Genomic DNA, 21,878 nt, shown 5'->3' with positions numbered 1-21,878 from the left:
GTCGGCGGCCAATTACATACAATTCTGGGGGTCCTTGACATGAAATAGTTTGAGAACCACTGACATAGAAACATAGGTTTTTCAGAAAACTGTCAGGATTTAGAAGACATTTGTAGAATCGTCCTCAAGTCTAAATGGGTTAAAGCTAAATGAAACACAACGTGTGAATTAAATGATGATGTTTTAGTGATATATTGTTCCATGCCGTTACATACTGCCAATATACGGTGAAGAAATCACAGACTGAGACTTTAACGTTTGCTTTTATATGAAACAATCCGAGATGATTAGGGGTTTTATGGAGGATGTTTCTGCAAATAATGCTAGTTCGACCACTTGAAATGCCCTCATCTTAACTCATTTTGGGCGGGAACCCCTTTTGGTGTTTTAAACATTATGTTATAATTTAGCTATTGAAAAATAGCAGATCTACAAGCTCGTAGCGCACCACCGAGTGGCGCGCTACGAGCTTGTAGTTCTGCTATTTTTGCAAAGTTGTTAAAATGTGGCACAAATCATTGAATATATATATTTCAGAGCGAACATTTTTTACTAAAATATTTGCTTCTGGGGGGGGGGTCCCTGGAACTACATATGTTGAGATGGGGGTCCGTGGCCCAATAGAGATAATTCTGGGGGTCCTTGACATGAAAGAGGTTGAGCACCACTGACATCAGAAAAATGTTTTGATTTAGAAGCCTTTTTTTTATCGACCTCAGTCCAAAATGGGTTAAATAGCAAAATAAGTAATAGAAATAGAAATGCTGGCATCTCCAGAATCTGAATGAGTGAAATCAGTCGACTGAGAACTTGAATCCATGAATCAGTTACAATGTGCTGTCTCTGTCTCTCCTACCATGATGGAGGCCACCACCGGTCCCTTGATCACCCACCAGAGGGCAGTGTTCTCATTCGTGTCCCAGCAGCTGGAGAGAAAGGGAAGGAAAATGAAAGAAAAACCCATTTAATTTTGTAACAGTGTTCTTTTTGTATTGTTGTGTGTTTGTAATGGACCACCGGAGTCTAAACAAATACAGTCGATTGCTTGATTGATTGATTGTGATTCTAAACCCTCTGGAGCAGAGGTTCCCAAACCTTTTCATGTCAAGGACCCCCAAATTGACACTTGGACCCCCCCATTTGAAAAGATATGCCAAGGCTCTAGCAGTGATTTTCAACCATTTTCCTTTCAAGGCACCCCGGTCTGACCTGACTGGTCCCCCATTTAATGGCATTTATATCTGTGGGACCCCCAATGTATATTGTAAAAATCTAAGTTAATTTAACTCTGAGAGTGTACAAATCTCTGAGAGAGTGTACACTCTGAGAGTGTACACTCTCTCAGAGTTACAGACCCATAGGGGTTCATTTGGTTCCTAACTAGTCTATCATTTAGCTGGGGGCCCCCTGGAACTCATTTAAGGACCCCTAGGGGTCCCCGGACCTCACTTTGGGAACCACTGCTCTGAAGGCCCCTGTAATAATAACTCAGGGCCACTGGAGTCTCACCTTTTCACCAACACTTATTAAAAGTTAATTAAGATCAAATTGAGTCCACGACATTATCAATTTTTTTTTAGATTTTAATTTAATTTAGCACACCACCATTGTACAATTAAGTGTACACATATAGGGCTTGGACCACTTCACCACTTTTCAACCTACCTTCATATAATAGGTCCTCACTAATAATCATGATAAAATGGCACCATTTTGTCCTACTCGGTCTGTGTCTCATAGGACGGCTGTGGGCAGTTCAGAAACCCGTCCACCAGTGACATCATCGATGGGGAATCCAAGCTAATAGAAAACGGCAGGCTTTCTAGTCCTGAAAAGTTGCAATTTGCGAAAATGGAAGCAAGCCATCGTTCTCGCGATAATACAAATCTAAACATGTCACAGGTGGACGGTTTCTGCCCACAGCCCTCCTATGAGACACAGACTGAGTAGGAAAATCATGATTATTAGAGAGGACCTATTATATGAAGATAGGTTGAAAAGTGGTGAAGTGGTCCTTTGTTGTTGATCAGAATAATAGATTTAGGAGAAGGGATTGTGACATAAAAATAAGTTTTTGTATTTATTTATTTTTTCTGGGCTCAATTGCACCCATAAAACCTGAACTTTTACCATATATTCTCTGTGGTCTGGGCTTTTTCTGCCTCTGATTGTGTGAGGTGTGATGTAAGAGCCAGCAAATCCCATAGTATATGACGATGTGATTTGCCAGACTTCACAGACACACACAGAAGACCAGACCACAGAAAATCCACTGAATGTTCAAAGTTCAGGGTTTTTTTTGGGTGTAATTGAGGTCCTAAAACCTAAAAGAAAAACGAAGAATAAATGAAAATGAATGTCATGAAATAAATAAAAAGTCTTCTGAAAGAATATATATTCAAAGATTTGTGCCACACTTTCACGATTAAAAAAAAAATAGCAGACCTACAAGCTCGTAGCGCGCCACTCGGTGGCGCGCTATGAGCCTGTAGATCTGCTATTTTTCAATAGATAAATAATGCTTAGTTAAAACACCAAAACGGGTTCCCGTTCAGAATGGTTAAAAAAAAACATCAGATTATTTTTAATCCGACCTTAGTCAGCATGGTGGTGAGCAGGACCTTTAGCCCTGTGCTACCCGGAAGCAACGTTGTGATATAATAAATATATAGTGTTTCCATTGCCCATGGACGTGAATATATTCATCTCTGTATCTTTTGTGCAGTTGTGTATTGTAAACAATGTCTTTGCACCTGGCTATTTCTCATAAATAATGGTGTGCTTTTATTGCCATGCTATGAGCTTGGTTGCGTGGAGGAGACGTACCCTGAGTCATCAAAATGCAGCCTCAGCACAGCCCACAGAGTCACACAGATGGTAGGAGTGCCTGCAGGAACAGATGAGTTGTTAGTTGCCCTAATAGCCCCTTAGACAGCACTTTATGTAGACTAGCCCCTTAGATAGCACTTTATGTAGACTAGCCCCTTAGACAGCACTTTATGTAGACTAGCCCCTTAGATAGCACTTTATGTAGACTAGACCCTTAGACAGCACTTTATGTAGACTAGCCCCTTAGACAGCACTTTATGTAGACTAGCCCCTTAGATAGCATTCTGTAGACTTACTGTAGATAGCATTTTATACAGATTTATAGCATGGTACGTAGACAGCACTAGAATTGCTTTTCATGTAGTCATGGCACTTTATAATACATCTGTATATGGTATAGTAGCTGTATATGTATAGTTTATACATACAGTTTCATTATATAGATATATTCCACTGTTGTGTTTTTTAGCTATATGATGTATTGCCATGCTTTTTGTCCTTGCTTAACGTAAATCCCTAGCTTAATAGTCCCTTATGATTACCAAAGTTCCAGTAGTTAATTCTAAATAATAATAATAATAATATATATAGAGTATTTTAAAATGTATTTGTTTATACCTACCCCATCCTACAATAGTGTACCAGTAGAAGTACTGTGGATACCTACCCCATCCTACAATAGTGTACCAGTAGAAGTACTGTGGATACCTACCCCATCCTACAATAGTGTACCAGTAGAAGTACTGTGGATACCTACCCCATCCTACAATAGTGTACCAGTAGAAGTACTGTGGATACCTACCCCATCCTACAATAGAGTACCAGTAGAAGTACTGTGGATACCTACCCCATCCTACAATAGTGTACCAGTAGAAGTACTGTGGATACCTACCCCATCCTACAATAGTGTACCAGTAGAAGTACTGTGGATACCTACCCCATCCTACAATAGTGTACCAGTAGAAGTACTGTGGATACCTACCCCATCCTACAATAGTGTACCAGTAGAAGTACTGTGGATACCTACCCCATCCTACAATAGAGTACCAGTAGAAGTACTGTGGATACCTACCCCATCCTACAATAGTGTACCAGTAGAAGTACTGTGGATACCTACCCCATCCTACAATAGTGTACCAGTAGAAGTACTGTGGATACCTACCCCATCCTACAATAGTGTACCAGTAGAAGTACTGTGGAGACCTACCCCATCCTACAATAGTGTACCAGTAGAAGTACTGTGGACACCTACCCCATCCTACAATAGTGTACCAGTAGAAGTACTGTGGACACCTACCCCATCCTACAATAGTGTACCAGTAGAAGTACTGTGGATACCTACCCCATCCTACAATAGTGTACCAGTAGAAGTACTGTGGATACCTACCCCATCCTACAATAGTGTACCAGTAGAAGTCCTGTGGATACCTACCCCATCCTACAATAGAGTACCAGTAGAAGTAGTGTGGATACCTACCCCATCCTACAATAGTGTACCAGTAGAAGTACTGTGGATACCTACCCCATCCTACAATAGTGTACCAGTAGAAGTACTGTGGACACCTACCCCATCCTACAATAGTGTACCAGTAGAAGTAGTGTGGACACCTACCCCATCCTACAATAGTGTACCAGTAGAAGTACTGTGGACACCTACCCCATCCTACAATAGTGTACCAGTAGAAGTACTGTGGATACCTACCCCATCCTACAATAGTGTACCAGTAGAAGTACTGTGGATACCTACCCCATCCTACAATAGTGTACCAGTAGAAGTCCTGTGGATACCTACCCCATCCTACAATAGAGTACCAGTAGAAGTAGTGTGGATACCTACCCCATCCTACAATAGTGTACCAGTAGAAGTACTGTGGATACCTACCCCATCCTACAATAGTGTACCAGTAGAAGTACTGTGGACACCTACCCCATCCTACAATAGTGTACCAGTAGAAGTAGTGTGGACACCTACCCCATCCTACAATAGTGTACCAGTAGAAGTAGCGTCTCTCGGGGAAGAAGGTCTCCACCAGCAGGGTGAACAGATACAGGCCTTCTATGAACAGCCAGAAGTAGTTGGACATCACACAGTAGTGGAAGAACACCATCACAGTTTTACACGCCAACTGCATTGGGGCACACGCACACGCACGCACGCACACGCACACACACACACGCACACGCACACACGCACACACACACACACACACACACACACACACACACACACACACACACACACACACACACGAAAATGTCATTATAATAAATGTTTTTCAACCACCAGACTGTCCTGACTGCCGTCGTCCACCCCTTCGTATATTTCGCTCGCAGAGTCTCAACTCCCCCCGAACACTTTCATTGGTTGAGCTCCACACGCTACTATTCATTGGTTGTTTGATTGGTTCAGGCTATACGTCGCAACGCAATGGCCGATGACACTCCATCAGGACAGGTTTCGCACGATAATGCCGTGGGTACGCTCGCTCCTTGCCTGTGTGTAGATGAGGTTGTTACACTGCACCACCTGTATTGGGCCACACACACAAGAATCACACACTGATCCACTATGAACTGCTCCCGATCAGCAGATTGGTGGCCTCGGAAACCCAGACCTTTTAATTTCCAGGGAGAATAAAAAGAAGTCTGGGACCGAGTCCACTTCAATACGGCATAGAGTAGTGCAAACGCCGATCACTCTCTGCTGATTTCTGATCGTCTGCACCTTTGTGAAATTGACGCACACACGTACACGTACACGTACACACACACAGACACAGACACAGACACACACACACACACACACACACACACACACACACACACGCACACACACACACACACACACACACACACACACACACACACACACACACACACACTGGTTTCCTCTGCCCTTGGGTGTGTATGTACGTACACTGAAATGCACACTGTCAAGTGCTTTGGATAAAAGGCGCTATAGAAATGCACCAGTCATTTTATTTCTTTTTAATAGCCAGGAATTATGACAAATGAAATGTGTGGCAAAACTGTTTATCTGCCTTTTCTGAGCATGAAAAGTGAAGACCTTTTTCCTTTTCATTGGGCTACCTGCCAGCATAGCAAATAGACTGACGGTCATGGACGCCCGCTCTGTGTGAATAATAATAAAGTATTACTGTGCCTACAGAAGGGAGCATCTTAATAATGCCCTCTCTAAATAGCAAGGAAATACCGGCGCTGCTCTTCTAAGTCCTGACAGTTTTCTGAAATACCTACGTATGATTCTGTGATTCAGTGGTGCTCAATATTTCATGTCAAGGACCCCAAAAATTATATGTATTTGGGCCACCGACCCTGAAATCTGAAAATATGTTATTACAGGAACCCCTCAGAAGCAACTCAGATTTGAGTTAAAAACGTTCGCTCTGAAAGAATATTAATATTCAAAGATTTGTGCCGCATTTTCACGATTTTTCAATATCTGCAGTATAACATAATGCTTAAAACACCAACAGGGGTTCCCGTCCTGAATGGGTTAACGTGGGACATTTGCCCTGCAAAATACGGATTCAGCCTTTCACAAGCAATATTTATCTTAGTTCTGGATTTAAACTAGTACAGCGTACAGTAATGACATCTGAGGGGGCACATAATCTAATGATATCATGTTAATAACCCATTCTGAACGGGAACCCATTTTGGTGTTTAGCATCGTGTTATGCTTTAGCTATTGAAAAACAGCAGATCTACAAGCTCATAGCGCGCCACCGAGTGGCGCGCTACGAGCTTGTAGGTCTGCTATTTTTTGAAAAATCGAAGAACGACTGACATTTTTTAGAATCTGATCTCAGGTCAGAATGGGTTCATCAGACCAGTGTGTGTCCAGTGGAAACCTCGTGTGAATCTGATCTTAGGTCAGAATGGGATAAAGGAGTCCATCCTCAGTGGGGTCGACCAATTACAGCACAGATCTGATTTCCCAGCACCGTGATAACATTAAGATGACCTGCGATTGCCATGGTGACAGCGACAGGGCAGGGTTTTTTAACCCATTCTGACCTGAGATCAGATTCATACGAGGTTTCCACTGGGACACACACTGGTCTGATTAACCCATTCTGACCTGAGATCAGATTCTAAAAATGTCAGTCGATTTTTCAAAAATAGCAGACCTACAAGCTCGTAGCGCGCCACTCGGTGGCGCGCTATGAGCTTGTAGGTCTGCTATTTTTCAATAGCTAAAGCATAACATGATGCTAACACCAAAATGGGTTCCCGTTCAGAATGGGTTAAAGGGAACTAATATGTTGATGGTTTGATTTCAACTGACCTCGTCAAGGCCTAATTAAGCCATTTTGGCCTGAAAAAGAAAAGTCTTCTGAAAGAATATATATTCAAAGATTTGTGCCTCATTTTCACGATTTTTCAAAAATAGCAGACCTACAAGCTCGTAGCGCGAGCTTGTAGATCTGCTATTTTTCAATGGCTAAAGCATAACATAATGCTAACACCAAAAGGGGTTCCTTCCTTCCCCGCCCCAAAATGGGTTAAGATAATTTAGCTTTGCATAATGCATAATGACAATGATCTGCATTTGTAATCATCGTTTAATAACATTCTCGTATTCTCACTGTGGCTCCTTTTATAATCAGATAGGAAAGGCTGTGAAAGGTTCCCAGGGATCTCATACAAGGTATACATACATACATATTTCAGTGTCTGTAATGCATGGGTCTTTTTTACCAATCCCAACACAGGTTTCATGCACAGGGAATTGTGCAACGTTTTAACTTCCTTTGGAGTTACTTCTGGTTAAGACACAGGTCTCGCCCAGTGTGGTATGTATGTAAGTATTTATGTACTGTATGTATACTGTGTGTACGGTATGAGTAGGGTACTAACTGTATGCCTATAGGTGTGCACTGAGCGGTACTAACCGTGTGTACAAAGCAGTGGTCTTCGTCCTCCTCGGCGTACAGAACTCCGTCCTTGATGAACACGGAGACGGCTCTCAGGATGAACGACACGAACAGGTTCATGTGGATGTAGTTCCGCGTGCAGTGGAGCTTCCTGTGGAGAGAGAGAGAGAGACAGACCGCCCGCTTGGAATCCATAATCACCAGGAGGTTGGAATCCATAATCACCAGGAGGTTGTGCTTATCATTAGAATACGATCGATGGCAGCAGGTTCGCCTGGAGCCTACTGCGTGTATACTGGCTGCGATTAGGAAACACAGGAGTCAAAACATTGTGTAACTGACTTACGTGGTCGGTTAAGACTGATATGAGGTTAGGGGGACTTACGTGGTCGGTTAAGACCGATATGAGGTTAGGAGACTTACGTGGTCGGTTAAGACCGATATGAGGTTAGGGGGACTTACGTGACCGGTTAAGACCGATATGAGGTTAGGGGACTTACGTTACCGGTTAAGACTGATATGAGGTTAGGGGACTTACGTGACCGGTTAAGACTGATATGAGGTTAGGGGACTTACGTGACCGGTTAAGACTGATATGAGGTTAGGGGGACTTACGTGGCCGGTTAAGACTGATATGAGGTTAGGGGACTTACGTGACCGGTTAAGACTGATATGAGGTTAGGGGACTTACGTGACCGGTTAAGACTGATATGAGGTTAGGGGACTTACGTGACCGGTTAAGACTGATATGAGGTTAGGGGGACTTACGTGGCCGGTTAAGACTGATATGAGGTTAGGGGACTTACGTGACCGGTTAAGACTGATATGAGGTTAGGGGACTTACGTGACCGGTTAAGACTGATATGAGGTTAGGGGACTTACGTGACCGGTTAAGACTGATATGAGGTTAGGGGACTTACGTGACCGGTTAAGACTGATATGAGGTTAGGGGACTTACGTGACCGGTTAAGACTGATATGAGGTTAGGGGGACTTACGTGGCCGGTTAAGACTGATATGAGGTTAGGGGACTTACGTGGTCGGTTAAGACCGATATGAGGTTAGGGGACTTACGTGGTCGGTTAAGACTGATATGAGGTTAGGGGACTAACGTGGTCGGTTAAGACTGATATGAGGTTAGGGGACTTACGTGGCCGGTTAAGACCGATATGAGGTTAGGGGGACTTACGTGGTCGGTTAAGACCGATACGAGGTTAGGGGACTTACGTGGTCGGTTAAGACTGATATGAGGTTAGGGGACTTAACGTGGCTGGTTAAGACCGATATGAGGTTAGGGGACTTACGTGACCGGTTAAGACTGATATGAGGTTAGGGGACTTACGTGGTCGGTTAAGACCGATATGAGGTTAGGGGACTTACGTGACCGGTTAAGACTGATATGAGGTTAGGGGACTTACGTGGTCGGTTAAGACCGATATGAGGTTAGGGGACTTACGTGGCCGGTTAAGACCGATATGAGGTTAGGGGACTAACGACTAACTAATTTCCGCTTTATTGGAAGTGAAAAATGGCAGGAGAGAGATAAGGGATAATGTTTTGTCAGAGACGTTCTCGGTCATATACATACTGTTATATAGCTGCGTTGTCTGTCATTTCCAGCCACTTTCTTTTGACATAATAAGGTATTAATTAGACAGGGTTTTTAATAACAACTGGTTGAGTGAGCGGCACGGCCGTGGCTTCGCGCTCCGTACCCCCTGGTCAAAACTATACTTCCCGCGGCTATGGGTGACCAGGTTGCCCCACAAGCAAGAACACACTGTAGCCGAGACAGAATTGGACTATCCTCAGGAGCCATACGCTACGCTATGTCAGCAGTTGATTATACAAGGCTGCATTGCTGAGGTCATGATTCTGCAGGCTATAGTGTCCGGGCAATGTTTTTACATCATGTTATGATTGTTCTGCTGGTTGAGGCAGATGCCCAGTTCGTTTTAAGGACACTCACAAATAATTTCTAGTGCAGTGAAAGTACAATATTATAGTATACTGTAAGTAAGTAAGTAAGTAAGTAAGTATTAGAAATTGGACGCTGACAAAGTGGAATAGTCGTGAATTACAATATAGCTGTCTCTGACAGTGGTCTGTAATGTACACTGTCTCTGACAGTGGTCTGTAATGTACACTGTCTCTGACAGTGGTCTGTAATGTACACTGTCTCTGACAGTGGTCTGTAATGTACACTGTCTCTGACAGTGGTCTGTAATGTACACTTTCACTCTGACAGTGGTCTGTAATGTACACTGTCTCTGACAGTGGTCTGTAATGTACACTTTGCCAGTACTCTGACAGTGGTCTGTAATGTACACTGTCTCTGACAGTGGTCTGTAATGTACACTGTCTCTGACAGTGGTCTGTAATGTACACTTTGCCAGTACTCTGACAGTGGTCTGTAATGTACACTTTGACTCTGACAGTGGTCTGTAATGTACACTTTGACTCTGACAGTGGTCTGTAATGTACACTTTGCCAGTACTCTGACAGTGGTCTGTAATGTACACTTTGCCAGTACTCTGACAGTGGTCTGTAATGTACACTTTGCCAGTACTCTGACAGTGGTCTGTAATGTACACTGACTCTGACAGTGGTCTGTAATGTACACTGTCTCTGACAGTGGTCTGTAATGTACACTGACTGACAGTGGTCTGTAATGTACACTGACTCTGACAGTGGTCTGTAATGTACACTGACTGACAGTGGTCTGTAATGTACACTGACTCTGACAGTGGTCTGTAATGTACACTGTCTCTGACAGTGGTCTGTAATGTACACTGTATCTGACAGTGGTCTGTAATGTACACTGACTCTGACAGTGGTCTGTAATGTACACTGACTCTGACAGTGGTCTGTAATGTACACTTTGACAGTGGTCTGTAATGTACACTGTCTCTGACAGTGGTCTGTAATGTACACTGTCTCTGACAGTGGTCTGTAATGTACACTGTCTCTGACAGTGGTCTGTAATGTACACTGTCTCTGACAGTGGTCTGTAATGTACACTTTGACTCTGACAGTGGTCTGTAATGTACACTGTCTCTGACAGTGGTCTGTAATGTACACTGTCTCTGACAGTGGTCTGTAATGTACACTGTCTCTGACAGTGGTCTGTAATGTACACTTTGACTCTGACAGTGGTCTGTAATGTACACTGTCTCTGACAGTGGTCTGTAATGTACACCGTCTCTGACAGTGGTCTGTAATGTACACTGTCTCTGACAGTGGTCTGTAATGTACACTTTGACTCTGACAGTGGTCTGTAATGTACACTGACTCTGACAGTGGTCTGTAATGTACACTGTCTCTGACAGTGGTCTGTAATGTACACTGACTCTGACAGTGGTCTGTAATGTACACGTTTGACTCTGACAGTGGTCTGTAATGTACACTGACTCTGACAGTGGTCTGTAATGTACACTGACTCTGACAGTGGTCTGTAATGTACACTTTGCCAGTACTCTGACAGTGGTCTGTAATGTACACTTTGCCAGTACTCTGACAGTGGTCTGTAATGTACACTTTGCCAGTGTAGTATAATATAGCTGTCTCTGACAGTGGTCTGTAATGTACACTTTGCCAGTGTAGTATAATATAGCTGTCTCTGACAGTGGTCTGTAATGTACACTTTGCCAGTGTAGTATAATATAGCTGTCTCTGACAGTGGTCTGTAATGTACACTTTGCCAGTGTAGTATAATATAGCTGTCTCTGACAGTGGTCTGTAATGTACACTTTGCCAGTGTAGTATAATATAGCTGTCTCTGACAGTGGTCTGTAATGTACACTTTGCCAGTGTAGTATAATATAGCTGTCTCTGACAGTGGTCTGTAATGTACACTTTGCCAGTGTAGTATAATATAGCTGACTCTGACAGTGGTCTGTAATGTACACTTTGCCAGTGTAGTATAATATAGCTGACTCTGACAGTGGTCTGTAATGTACACTTTGCCAGTGTAGTATAATATAGCTGTCTCTGACAGTGGTCTGTAATGTACACTTTGCCAGTGTAGTATAATATAGCTGACTCTGACAGTGGTCTGTAATGTACACTTTGCCAGTGTAGTATAATATAGCTGACTCTGACAGTGGTCTGTAATGTACACTTTGCCAGTGTAGTATAATATAGCTGTCTCTGACAGTGGTCTGTAATGTACACTTTGCCAGTGTAGTATAATATAGCTGACTCTGACAGTGGTCTGTAATGTACACTTTGCCAGTGTAGTATAATATAGCTGACTCTGACAGTGGTCTGTAATGTACACTTTGCCAGTGTAGTATAATATAGCTGTCTCTGACAGTGGTCTGTAATGTACACTTTGCCAGTACTCTGACAGTGGTCTGTAATGTACACTTTGCCAGTGTAGTATAATATAGCTGACTCTGACAGTGGTCTGTAATGTACACTTTGCCAGTGTAGTATAATATAGCTGACTCTGACAGTGGTCTGTAATGTACACTTTGCCAGTGTAGTATAATATAGCTGACTCTGACAGTGGTCTGTAATGTACACTTTGCCAGTGTAGTATAATATAGCTGACTCTGACAGTGGTCTGTAATGTACACTTTGCCAGTGTAGTATAATATAGCTGACTCTGACAGTGGTCTGTAATGTACACTTTGCCAGTGTAGTATAATATAGCTGACTCTGACAGTGGTCTGTAATGTACACTTTGCCAGTGTAGTATAATATAGCTGTCTCTGACAGTGGTCTGTAATGTACACTTTGCCAGTGTAGTATAATATAGCTGACTCTGACAGTGGTCTGTAATGTACACTTTGCCAGTGTAGTATAATATAGCTGACTCTGACAGTGGTCTGTAATGTACACTTTGCCAGTGTAGTATTTGAAAGCTTTGACTTTGAGGAAGACGACAGTGGAAACATGCAGACCAGTCGAGTGCTCCAGTTCATTTTATTTGGGTAGGCCTACTGTAGTCTCTCCTGAAGTGGTTTTATTTGGGTAGGCCTACTTTAGTCTCTCCTGAAGTGCCCATGCAGGCATTACATTTTTCTTTGTATTTGAAAGCAGATTTGATTTGATTTGATGGATGGGTGATCAAAAGACCAGTGATTAACCCATTTAGGCCTGACGTCGAAATAAAAAAAAACCTTCACTGTATGTGTATATAGATTTATGTATTTTTATTTACTGTCTTTCCGACTATCCTTGGGATTGTGGGTGGGGGGGGTGGGTGGGATAGGGGATTGAGTTTTATTATATTATATTTGATATGTCTACTCTGTTTAATACTTGCCCCTGGGTTTGTCACAAAAACTTTAATAAAAAGATTTTGAAAAAAATAAATGAAAAGAACGTTCGCTCTGAAGAATATATATTCAAAGATTTGTGCCGCATTTTTAGGATTTTTCAAAAAAATATCAGACCTACAAGCTCGTAGCGCGCCACTCGGTGGCGCGCTATGAGCTTATAGATCTGCTATTTTTCAATAGCTAAAGTATTACGGTACATAATGCTTAGTTAAAACACCAAAAAGGGGTTACCGCCCAAAATGGGTTAAATAAATAACAGACAACAAAGATCTGCAATGCTAAAACAGACACCAGGGACTCACCTGAACCTGCAGAGGATGACCATGGCAGTGGTCAGGGACACCAGGGATGTGCTGTAGCCCACCGTATACAGGGCCTTGACTGATGCATAATACATATCCTGCAGCACAGCACAGCACACACACACACACACACACACACACACACACACACACACACACACACACACACACACACACACACACAGTGTGTCGGGAAGAGAAACATTACTTGTGGGAAATGGAGTGTAAATCTGTGTTATATGTAGATAAGGAAAACCAGGCCTGGGTTTTGGGAATACTGGACAACTCACCCCCGGTGCTTGCCCGTTTTTTCATCCCGGAATTTTCCCCAGTGAGGGGGATAACTTTGTAATATGCCATTTGTATTCTTTTTGGAAAAATATAAAAAGATACTCCTGTGGAAACTGGAAAGGCTATATTATTCTACTTATATTGACCCTATAAACAATTTAGTATTATTTAGTATTATGTAAGGTTTTGCACACTCAAATGGTACCTCGTCAGATAATCCCCACATATCCTACAACAACTTCTGTGAACAGACTTCACTGTAGTAGCTTTTCATAAATTATATTTGTACTTAGGCTGTTCTGCTGTCATGAAAGTTTATAGTTAGAGAAATTCAAAGTCCAGCCGTCTGCTGTCCAGCCTCTCCCACCAACCCCTCACTGGGGGGAATTCTGGGAGGAAAACAGAAACGGGGCGAGTTGTCTTGTTACCGGTTCTGGTACTGTACTGTACTGTACTGTACTGTACTGTACTGTACTGGTACTGTACGTACGGGTTTGGTGGTGTTGTCGTCGTCGAAGAGGCAGACCTCCACGTAGTGAGGGAAGGGTTCAGACCAGCCGTACTCCGTACAGTTCCGGCTCACCGTCCCCATCTCTGAAAGCATGACAATGTTCTCGTCACCATCTTAACCCATCCTGACCTGAGATCAGATTCTAAACCTTCCCCATCTCTGAAAGCATGACAATGTTCTCGTCACCATCTTAACCCATTCTGACCTGAGATCAGATTCTAAAAAATGTCTTCTACATCCTGACAGTTTTCATTCTGACCTGAGATCAGATTCTAAACCTTCCCCATCTCTGAAAGCATGACAATGTTCTCGTCACCATCTTAACCCATTCTGACCTGAGATCAGATTCTAAAAGATGTCTTCTACATCCAGACAGTTTTCATTCTGACCCGAGATCAGATTCTAAACCTTCCCCATCTCTGAAAGCATGACAATGTTCTCGTCACCATCTTAACCCATTCTGACCCGAGATCAGATTCTAAACCTTCCCCATCTCTGAAAGCATGACAATGTTCTCGTCACCATCTTAACCCATTCTGACCCGAGATCAGATTCTAAAAATGTTCTTCTACATCCTGACAGTTTTCTGAAAAAGCTATGTTTCTATGTCAGTGGTTCTTTGATTTTGTTTGTTTGTTTTTACATTAAGTTGTGGTTGTTTGTTATATAAATGTGCTATAAAGATGGTATGGTACAGTATGTGGCTCCAAATGGCGAATAAACAACGGTACATACCATCGTCTGGGCCCATGACTTCGTGGAAGAGCTCTGGACAGTTGACCACGACCACCTCGCCCAGGCTGGCAGCCTGCCAGCACGTCAGGTTGTCCCACAGCCAGGGGCACGCTGAGGGACACAGGATGATATAACGTTACTTGAATGACATGCACGGGCCAACAGAGGTTGTGGAGCACGGTGGAAAAATTTCAAACTTTACGTCACCTATGGGACCATAAATGGTGCGTTTATATACAGTAGCGCCTTTATCCAAGGCGCTTTACAGACTGTGCGTTACATTCACACATTCACACACCGATGACGGGGGGAACCATGCGAGGCACCGACCTGCACATCGGGAGCAATTAGGGGCTCAGAGTCTTGCTCAAGAACACTTCGACACTGACTAAAATGGCTGGGTCAGGCTAACGAAATCATGCTGGGTGGGCCAGGCTAATGGCTGGGCCAGGCCAACGAAAAAGCTAGCTCTTGTAATTGTAAAGTGGGCCGTTGAAGCCCTCTCTGTTGCGAGCTATCTCGACGGCATAGAACTGAATCCTGGTGGCGAATATGGTGTTCTGGTCCGTGTAGCCCTTCTCACAGTCCAGACGGAGCAGGGTGCCGTAGTTGAAGTCATCGACGACCCCGTCGAACCGGTTGCAGAACGGACGCCATTTCTCTTTGGCCTCGTGGGACTTGAGGTCGTCTGCAGCGAGCAGCTTGACGTCGAGGTCCCCGAAGGCTTCCCTGAAGCAGGAGTAGATGTCGTCGTCCGCCGTCGTCAGCGTCAGAGACTTTGGGTCGGCCGACGAGATGAGATGGAAGTAGCCCTCCGCGTGGTCGTACGCATTCATCGCCCACATGACCTCGAACTGCGGGTCGTTTACATATTCCTCCGCTGGAAGAGACGGCGCATGAGCGACTGATGGCGTTCCCTCGATAGCCGGAGATCCGTTATTCGCCGCCATGATGCCTGCGATCCGTGGGACGTCAAATAGCTTGAAACTACAATATTACGATACCGGCTAGGCTCCTCCTGTGCAGGTGAATCAGACACAAAGTACTCGGAGACTGTAATAAAGTCTACAGCGTGATGTCAGTACTATGACATCACGACTGCAATGTCAGGCATCTCCATATTTGGGCATAGTTTCAGCTCAAGCCACCTATCCATTAGCCCGGCAGGATCCGCCGGGAGAATCTAGACGCAGCTGCGCGACATGACACTAATTAATTAGAGCGACAGAGAGAGAGAGAGAGAGGAGTGTGAGTGTGTACGTGTGTAGCTAAAGTATAACATAATGCTTAAAACACCAAAAGGGGTTCCCGCCCCAAAATGGATTAAGCACAGACGTGCTTGAGTAAATGTACTTAGTTACATTACACCACTGGAAGCCTCCGGTGTGTTTCAGGAAGTGCCTGGTGAGCACAGAGGCCTGTGTCATGGACCACGCTGCTTCCAACAACACGCTGTGTACCCTCTCCACGTACCTCCTTAAATGTCACCATGGCAAACCATCTGGGACAAAATAGCAGTGTTCTCAGTTTCACCCTCATAGGGGCAACCATAGTCAAGTTCAGACTTAAATGAAAGAAAAGAAAGAAAAATAGATCCAAACACTCGAAGTGACAAAAGCCACACGTTGAAGTCTATGGGGATTCGGAGAAAACACGGGGGGTGGACAGACATACATACATACACACACAAAGCCACACGCTCAAGTCTATGGGGATTCGAAGAAAACACGGGGGGTGGACAGACATACATATGTACACACAAAGCCACACGTTGAAGTCTATGGGGACTGGATGGGCCCAGAATGGGTTAAAAACAAAAACAAGACGAGGTCTAATAAACACGCGGCTTCTGGAACGTGGATCCGGACGTCGTGGATCCGGACTTCACGTGTCTATGACGACATCTGCCATCTGCCATCTATGAAGCATCTACAGTATGACTCCATATCTGAGTAGGGTTTCAGCCCCATTCCCTTATTGAATTCAAGTTCAATATTTCAGGGAATATAAAACATATTTGAAAAGATATGTACAGTATATTTACACTGATCTATGCAGCAGTATGCTAGATTAGCCCCAGACAGACAGACAGACAGACAGACAGACAGACAGACAGACAGACATGCAGATGGCTTTCCTGCTACAGAACTACACCAAAATGAGTAGTTTAATTTGTCTGCAAGTGTAAATGCTTACACTACAAATCGAAACTGTCGACATTTCGGATGACCTTCATGTGAAAGATCGACTGGGGAACATTAAATCAGACCACATGTCAGGCGGATTTCTCCCAATGACAGAGACGATTTGGCTACGTGATTCTGTTTTTATTTTTAAGCGAGTTTGTCTTTCCAAAAGGACCCTCTTTTTTGTTGGCATTAGAGGTGCCAGATGGGAGCGGTTTCAACTAGATATTTCAATGTGTCAGCCTCAGGACCCCCGACTCCCCCTCATGGCACTCTGAGCTGTTGGAAAGAAACACTGACTGATCGGGAGCCAGTGTTTCACCCAGCACTGTCTTTTATCAATGTGTGACTGTCTTGCTTTGCCATCTGAGACTGAGAATTAAAGGTTTGCAACAGTTAATGTAAATCGATTAAAATCGGTTATAAATAAATAATTTATTTTAATTAAAAATTAAATAAATGTTAATCTAATATCGCTGCGAGAATGTTGTGACTGATTGTGTTCAGTTGCTACTGTATTTCTGCACGTTACCGACCGTTGTATGACGATGATTAGGGATTAACTGATAAATGAGACCATCGTATTGATTATTTAAAAAGAAAGTCGATTCAAATAATTGTACATTGATTTGTTGATATATACAAAAAAAAACACTTCGATTAGTCAAAATGGAACCACAGAATAGTCAGTGAGAAAAGAATGGCTGGTTGTTTCAGCCCTAAGACAACTCATATGAACTCTATTCATTGTGTCTTTCCAGTGTTGCTGTCTGTCCGTTTGTCTTTACTGCACTGTTTATGCTTGGGCAATTTGATGGTGCTGCAGAGGTAGGTATACAAGTCATGTGTGTGTGTGTGTGTGTGTGTGTGTGTGTGTGCGTGCGCGCGTGCGTGCACGGAGTCAGGTCCGTGGCCCCTAATCAGCTTTCGTTCTGTCTGGCGAGCTGGACACGAAGCCAATTACCTTTTAAAGGGCAAATAGGAGCCAAATGAGATGCACTGAGACGGAGGGGTAACCAGCTTAATAAAGCACTGCGTCTGCATCACTGTCTAGCACACACAAGAGGATCCTGCAGTACAACGGGTTCCCCGAGTTCATACGTTACTGTACTGTACACCACATATACTACAGCCATACCGTAGGATCATCCGCAGGTGTGTGTCTGACTGTAGACTAGACATATACCGACGGAAGGCGAACCAAACTATACGTTTTAGAATGGGTGCAGAGATGGGGATCGGCGGCCAAATACATTAGAACTAGGGATGCACCGAAAGGGAAATTCTTGGCCGCAACCGAATAACGAATATAGGAAACAGTTATAGGAAACATCCGAATAATTTATGATTAATATTATATATCTTTTTTCCTACCATTATTGTCGTGGCCGTACCTTAACGCTACCTGATTCATGGCAAAATACATGTCAAAAGTTAACTTAAATAACAATCACTATTATGGGTCCATAAAACATTTATCCAGCTCTTTTGAATGCATTAATTGCATACACTATTCGGTGATATATTTTCGCCATTTTCTGCCGAATATTTTCTGCGGCCGAATATTCGGTGCATCACTAATTAGAACTTTGGGGGTCCTTGGCATGAAATTGAAAAACTGTTAGGATTTAGAAGTGATGTAGAATCACCCTGGAGTCTCAATGGGTTAAGTGCGTTGTGGAAGTACTGTACTGTACTGTACAGTATGTGTAGTACATGACCCCCTATCGGTTACAGCATCGGTTCAACGCTTAACTCGCTGAGTCACAGAGCCCCTCTAACCCTTGAAATGTTAATAGCCCTGGAACGCATCTAACCACTTTGGGTTCCTTGGGTTCACTCGGGTTCCTTCAAAATAGGAGCTCTCGGGTGCCGGAAAGACATGGCCGCTTTTACTCTGAAGTCTGAAACCCACAATCTGGGGGAAAAAAACTGAGAAATAGTTTGCTTTATTTTGCTAGCTTACATTGCTATCGTTTTAATTTATACGATATATGATCCAAAAAGCGTTTTGAACGAGAGGCGGATGAGAACATGGCAAATAAGTTATAGGGATAAGGGTTACGGTTAAGGTTTCCGGCCAATATCTACAGCTATATGTCCTCCTGTGTTAGCTCAGTGGGTAAAGTACGGCTCTAACATTTATCTCTCTCTCTTCCTCTATTGTCTTTTTGTCCTTCCCCTATGGTCCAACCAGGAGATTTATCGTTGCTGTTTTTGGACCTGTACTTTTTTTGGTAGTAATCTGACAGGAGATGGGGGGGGGGGGGGGGTTGGAGACACACGGCGAAGGCCGTCGGGATGGGGAGTCGAACCCGCAGCACGCCGTCAGGCTGGCAGGAGAGGGACTGTGGTTCTGGGAAGAGATTGCTGATAATTGCAGTGGTGGAAAAAGTACTCACGTTATTTAGTTTACTTTTTTTTTTACCCATTTTTACCCATGTTCTAAATCCTAAACATTTTCTGAAAAACCCATGTTGCCTCTGTCTGGGCAGCCCAGGTGCCCAGACAGTTGATCTATTTTGTCAAATTTATATATGTATGTATATATTAATATTTTGTATTGACTTACTTGTTGCAATCTTGATGTTTTTTTTACTGTCCCTGTGGACACTCTACATGTTCTACTCCACAGGTTTTCTATTCCCGTCATATACCCTAAGGAAGGCATTTCTTTGTCGAAACATTGGCACTCTAAAATAAAGTATATTTGCATCAGTGACTACGAGCTAGCTGTGCGACCTCTCTTCTCCTTCTAACATTTCTCTAACATTTCCAGGGTTAGAGAGGGGGCTCTGTGACTCATCCAGTTAAACATTGCACCGATGCGGTCACAGACATGGGGGTCACATAGGATACACAAAGCGTTTGAGATAAGAAGACAGAAAACATTCCCCCAAAATAGCTTGTTGTGATAAATGAATGGAAGTACAAATTCATTCCCCGGTGACTCAACAGACATTTTACAAGATAAATGGACCGAGCAGTGTGTGTGTGCACGCACGCACACACGCACACAGGAACACACGCACACACACACACACACACACACACACACACACACACACACACACACAGGAACACACACATTGGAATCCCGATTCATTAAAACTGATCTGATCAGGCGCGGTCGGTGACGTTCTAGGACGAGAGTGAATGAAATATGGTTTTCCAGCGAGATTGGGCTTCAGTCGTGCTGGAGCGGAGTTCTCTCTGCTGGAGCGGAGTTCTCTCTGCTGGAGCGGAGTTCTCTCTGCCGGAGCGGAGTTCTCTCTGCCGGAGCGGAGTTCTCTCTGCCGGAGCGGAGTTCTCTCTGCCGGAGCGGAGTTCTCTCTGCCGGAGCGGAGTTCTCTCTGCCGGAGCGGAGTTCTCTCTGCCGGAGCGGAGTTCTCTCTGCCGGAGCGGAGTTCTCCCTGCCGGAGCGGAGTTCTCTCTGCCGGAGCGGAGTTCTCTCTGCCGGAGCGGAGTTCTCTCTGCCGGAGCGGAGTTCTCTCTGCCGGAGCGGAGTTCTCTCTGCCGGAGCGGAGTTCTCTCTGCCGGAGCGGAGTTCTCTCTGCCGGAGCGGAGTTCTCTCTGCCGGAGCGGAGTTCTCTCTGCCGGAGCGGAGTTCTCTCTGCCGGAGCGGAGTTCTCTCTGCCGGAGCGGAGTTCTCTCTGGGCTCATCATGACAACACGGCCTGCCGAACAGGAGGGCGTTTCGGCATCCGTCCATCCATCATGTTTATTGAGGGAGGTCAACGACGGAGCAAAGAGAACAAAACCGTGATGTCATCGTCTTCCGGAAAGCTCCTCCGGACTGGGAGGGAAGCCAGCAGGCGCTCGCCATGCAGGACGTCCAGCTTCAGCCTGGTGACGGTTTGACGAAAGACCTGCCGTTCCTGGAAGAGGTCCCCCCCCCCCTGACCGCGTCACTTGCCAAAAATAACTGATTTTCAATGATGAAATGTGATGTGGCACAGTTGGTAGTGCTGTCGCCTCACAGCTAGAAGGTCCTGGGTTCGATTCCCGCTGGGGACGCTGTGGGCGCTTGTTCCCTCCTCCGCGTCATCAGTGCCCATACCCGAAGGCGGGGGTTGGCGAAAGGGCCTTTCTGTGTGGAGTTTGCATGTTCTCCCCGTGTCCCCTAGGGTAGATACCCTCACAAAAACCTTGCAGTAATCCTGGTCTCTAAACTACCTCCCCATGGCCAGCCGGGGCACCTGATGGAGGGGAAAGGAACTGGTCGGAATAACGTGTTCCTTCCACTTCCATTTTTAATTGTCTAATGTAAATCTCAAAGAAAGATGTATATAAGCAGTGAGATTTTGTAAAAACTGTTGTGTTTACGCTAGTTGTTTACCTTCTGGTCCCAGTCAGAGCTCATCAAACAAAGACTAGTCACACTCAGAGGTGTCTGTAGTACTCTCTGAATGAGAGAGATACTCTTGACTTCAGTTCTATAAGCTGTAGAACTGTATTCACTCTAATTATTTTGCTATGATTCCATGCTTTCATAGAAATAAAAAAGAAAACACCACACAACTAACAAAAGCAGTCACCTTTTCCCTTTCAAAAATTGAAAGGCAACTCAACAGACTAGAAACATGCGCAGTTGAGACCAAGGATGGCTGAACGCGGAAGTGTTGGCTGCATATTATAGCCCATTGCGCATGTTTCTGTCCTTCCAGGGAGCAACATGGAGTCCACCGTACGGTCTTCTGTCCTTCCAGGGAGCAACATGGAGTCCACCGTACGGTCTTTCGCTTCCTAACCTGATTTAATAAACCTCGTGGGCAAACAGGAAGTGCAGCGCAGCCCCCCCACCACACTGTCTTCAATCTGGAGGACCCACTTTTT

At 44.3% G+C, this 21,878-nt stretch overlaps 2 protein-coding genes across 2 annotated transcripts in view; both read right to left on the bottom strand.

Annotated features, from left to right (window-relative positions):
* adcyap1r1a (adenylate cyclase activating polypeptide 1a (pituitary) receptor type I) overlaps positions 1–21,878 on the bottom strand; it is a gene marked incomplete at its 3' end in the record, with an annotated part of 52,989 nt that overhangs the window by 9,726 nt on the left and 21,385 nt on the right. The window contains exons 3-9 of the mRNA XM_080777608.1: positions 14,857–14,967; positions 14,101–14,204; positions 13,320–13,417; positions 7,749–7,881; positions 4,802–4,955; positions 2,827–2,887; positions 857–926 (exon numbers count right to left, since the gene is read on the bottom strand). Coding sequence (XP_080633734.1) covers positions 857–926; positions 2,827–2,887; positions 4,802–4,955; positions 7,749–7,881; positions 13,320–13,417; positions 14,101–14,204; positions 14,857–14,967 — 731 coding nt within the window. The remainder of the gene's footprint in view (positions 1–856; positions 927–2,826; positions 2,888–4,801; positions 4,956–7,748; positions 7,882–13,319; positions 13,418–14,100; positions 14,205–14,856; positions 14,968–21,878) is intronic.
* On the bottom strand, positions 15,321–15,806 carry LOC308325365 (protein PBDC1-like; the record flags this gene model as incomplete). The annotated part of the gene is made up of 1 exon (XM_080777849.1): positions 15,321–15,806. One exon carries the CDS (start codon positions 15,804–15,806, stop codon positions 15,321–15,323), a length of 486 nt encoding a protein of 161 aa, XP_080633975.1.

Source organism: Protomyctophum bolini (genome assembly GCF_963924005.1).
Source record: "Protomyctophum bolini genome assembly, chromosome: 12".
Lineage (NCBI taxonomy): Eukaryota > Metazoa > Chordata > Actinopteri > Myctophiformes > Myctophidae > Protomyctophum > Protomyctophum bolini.
The sequence above is the reverse complement of the archived record's forward strand: the minus strand, read 5'-3'. Positions and strand labels throughout refer to the sequence as shown.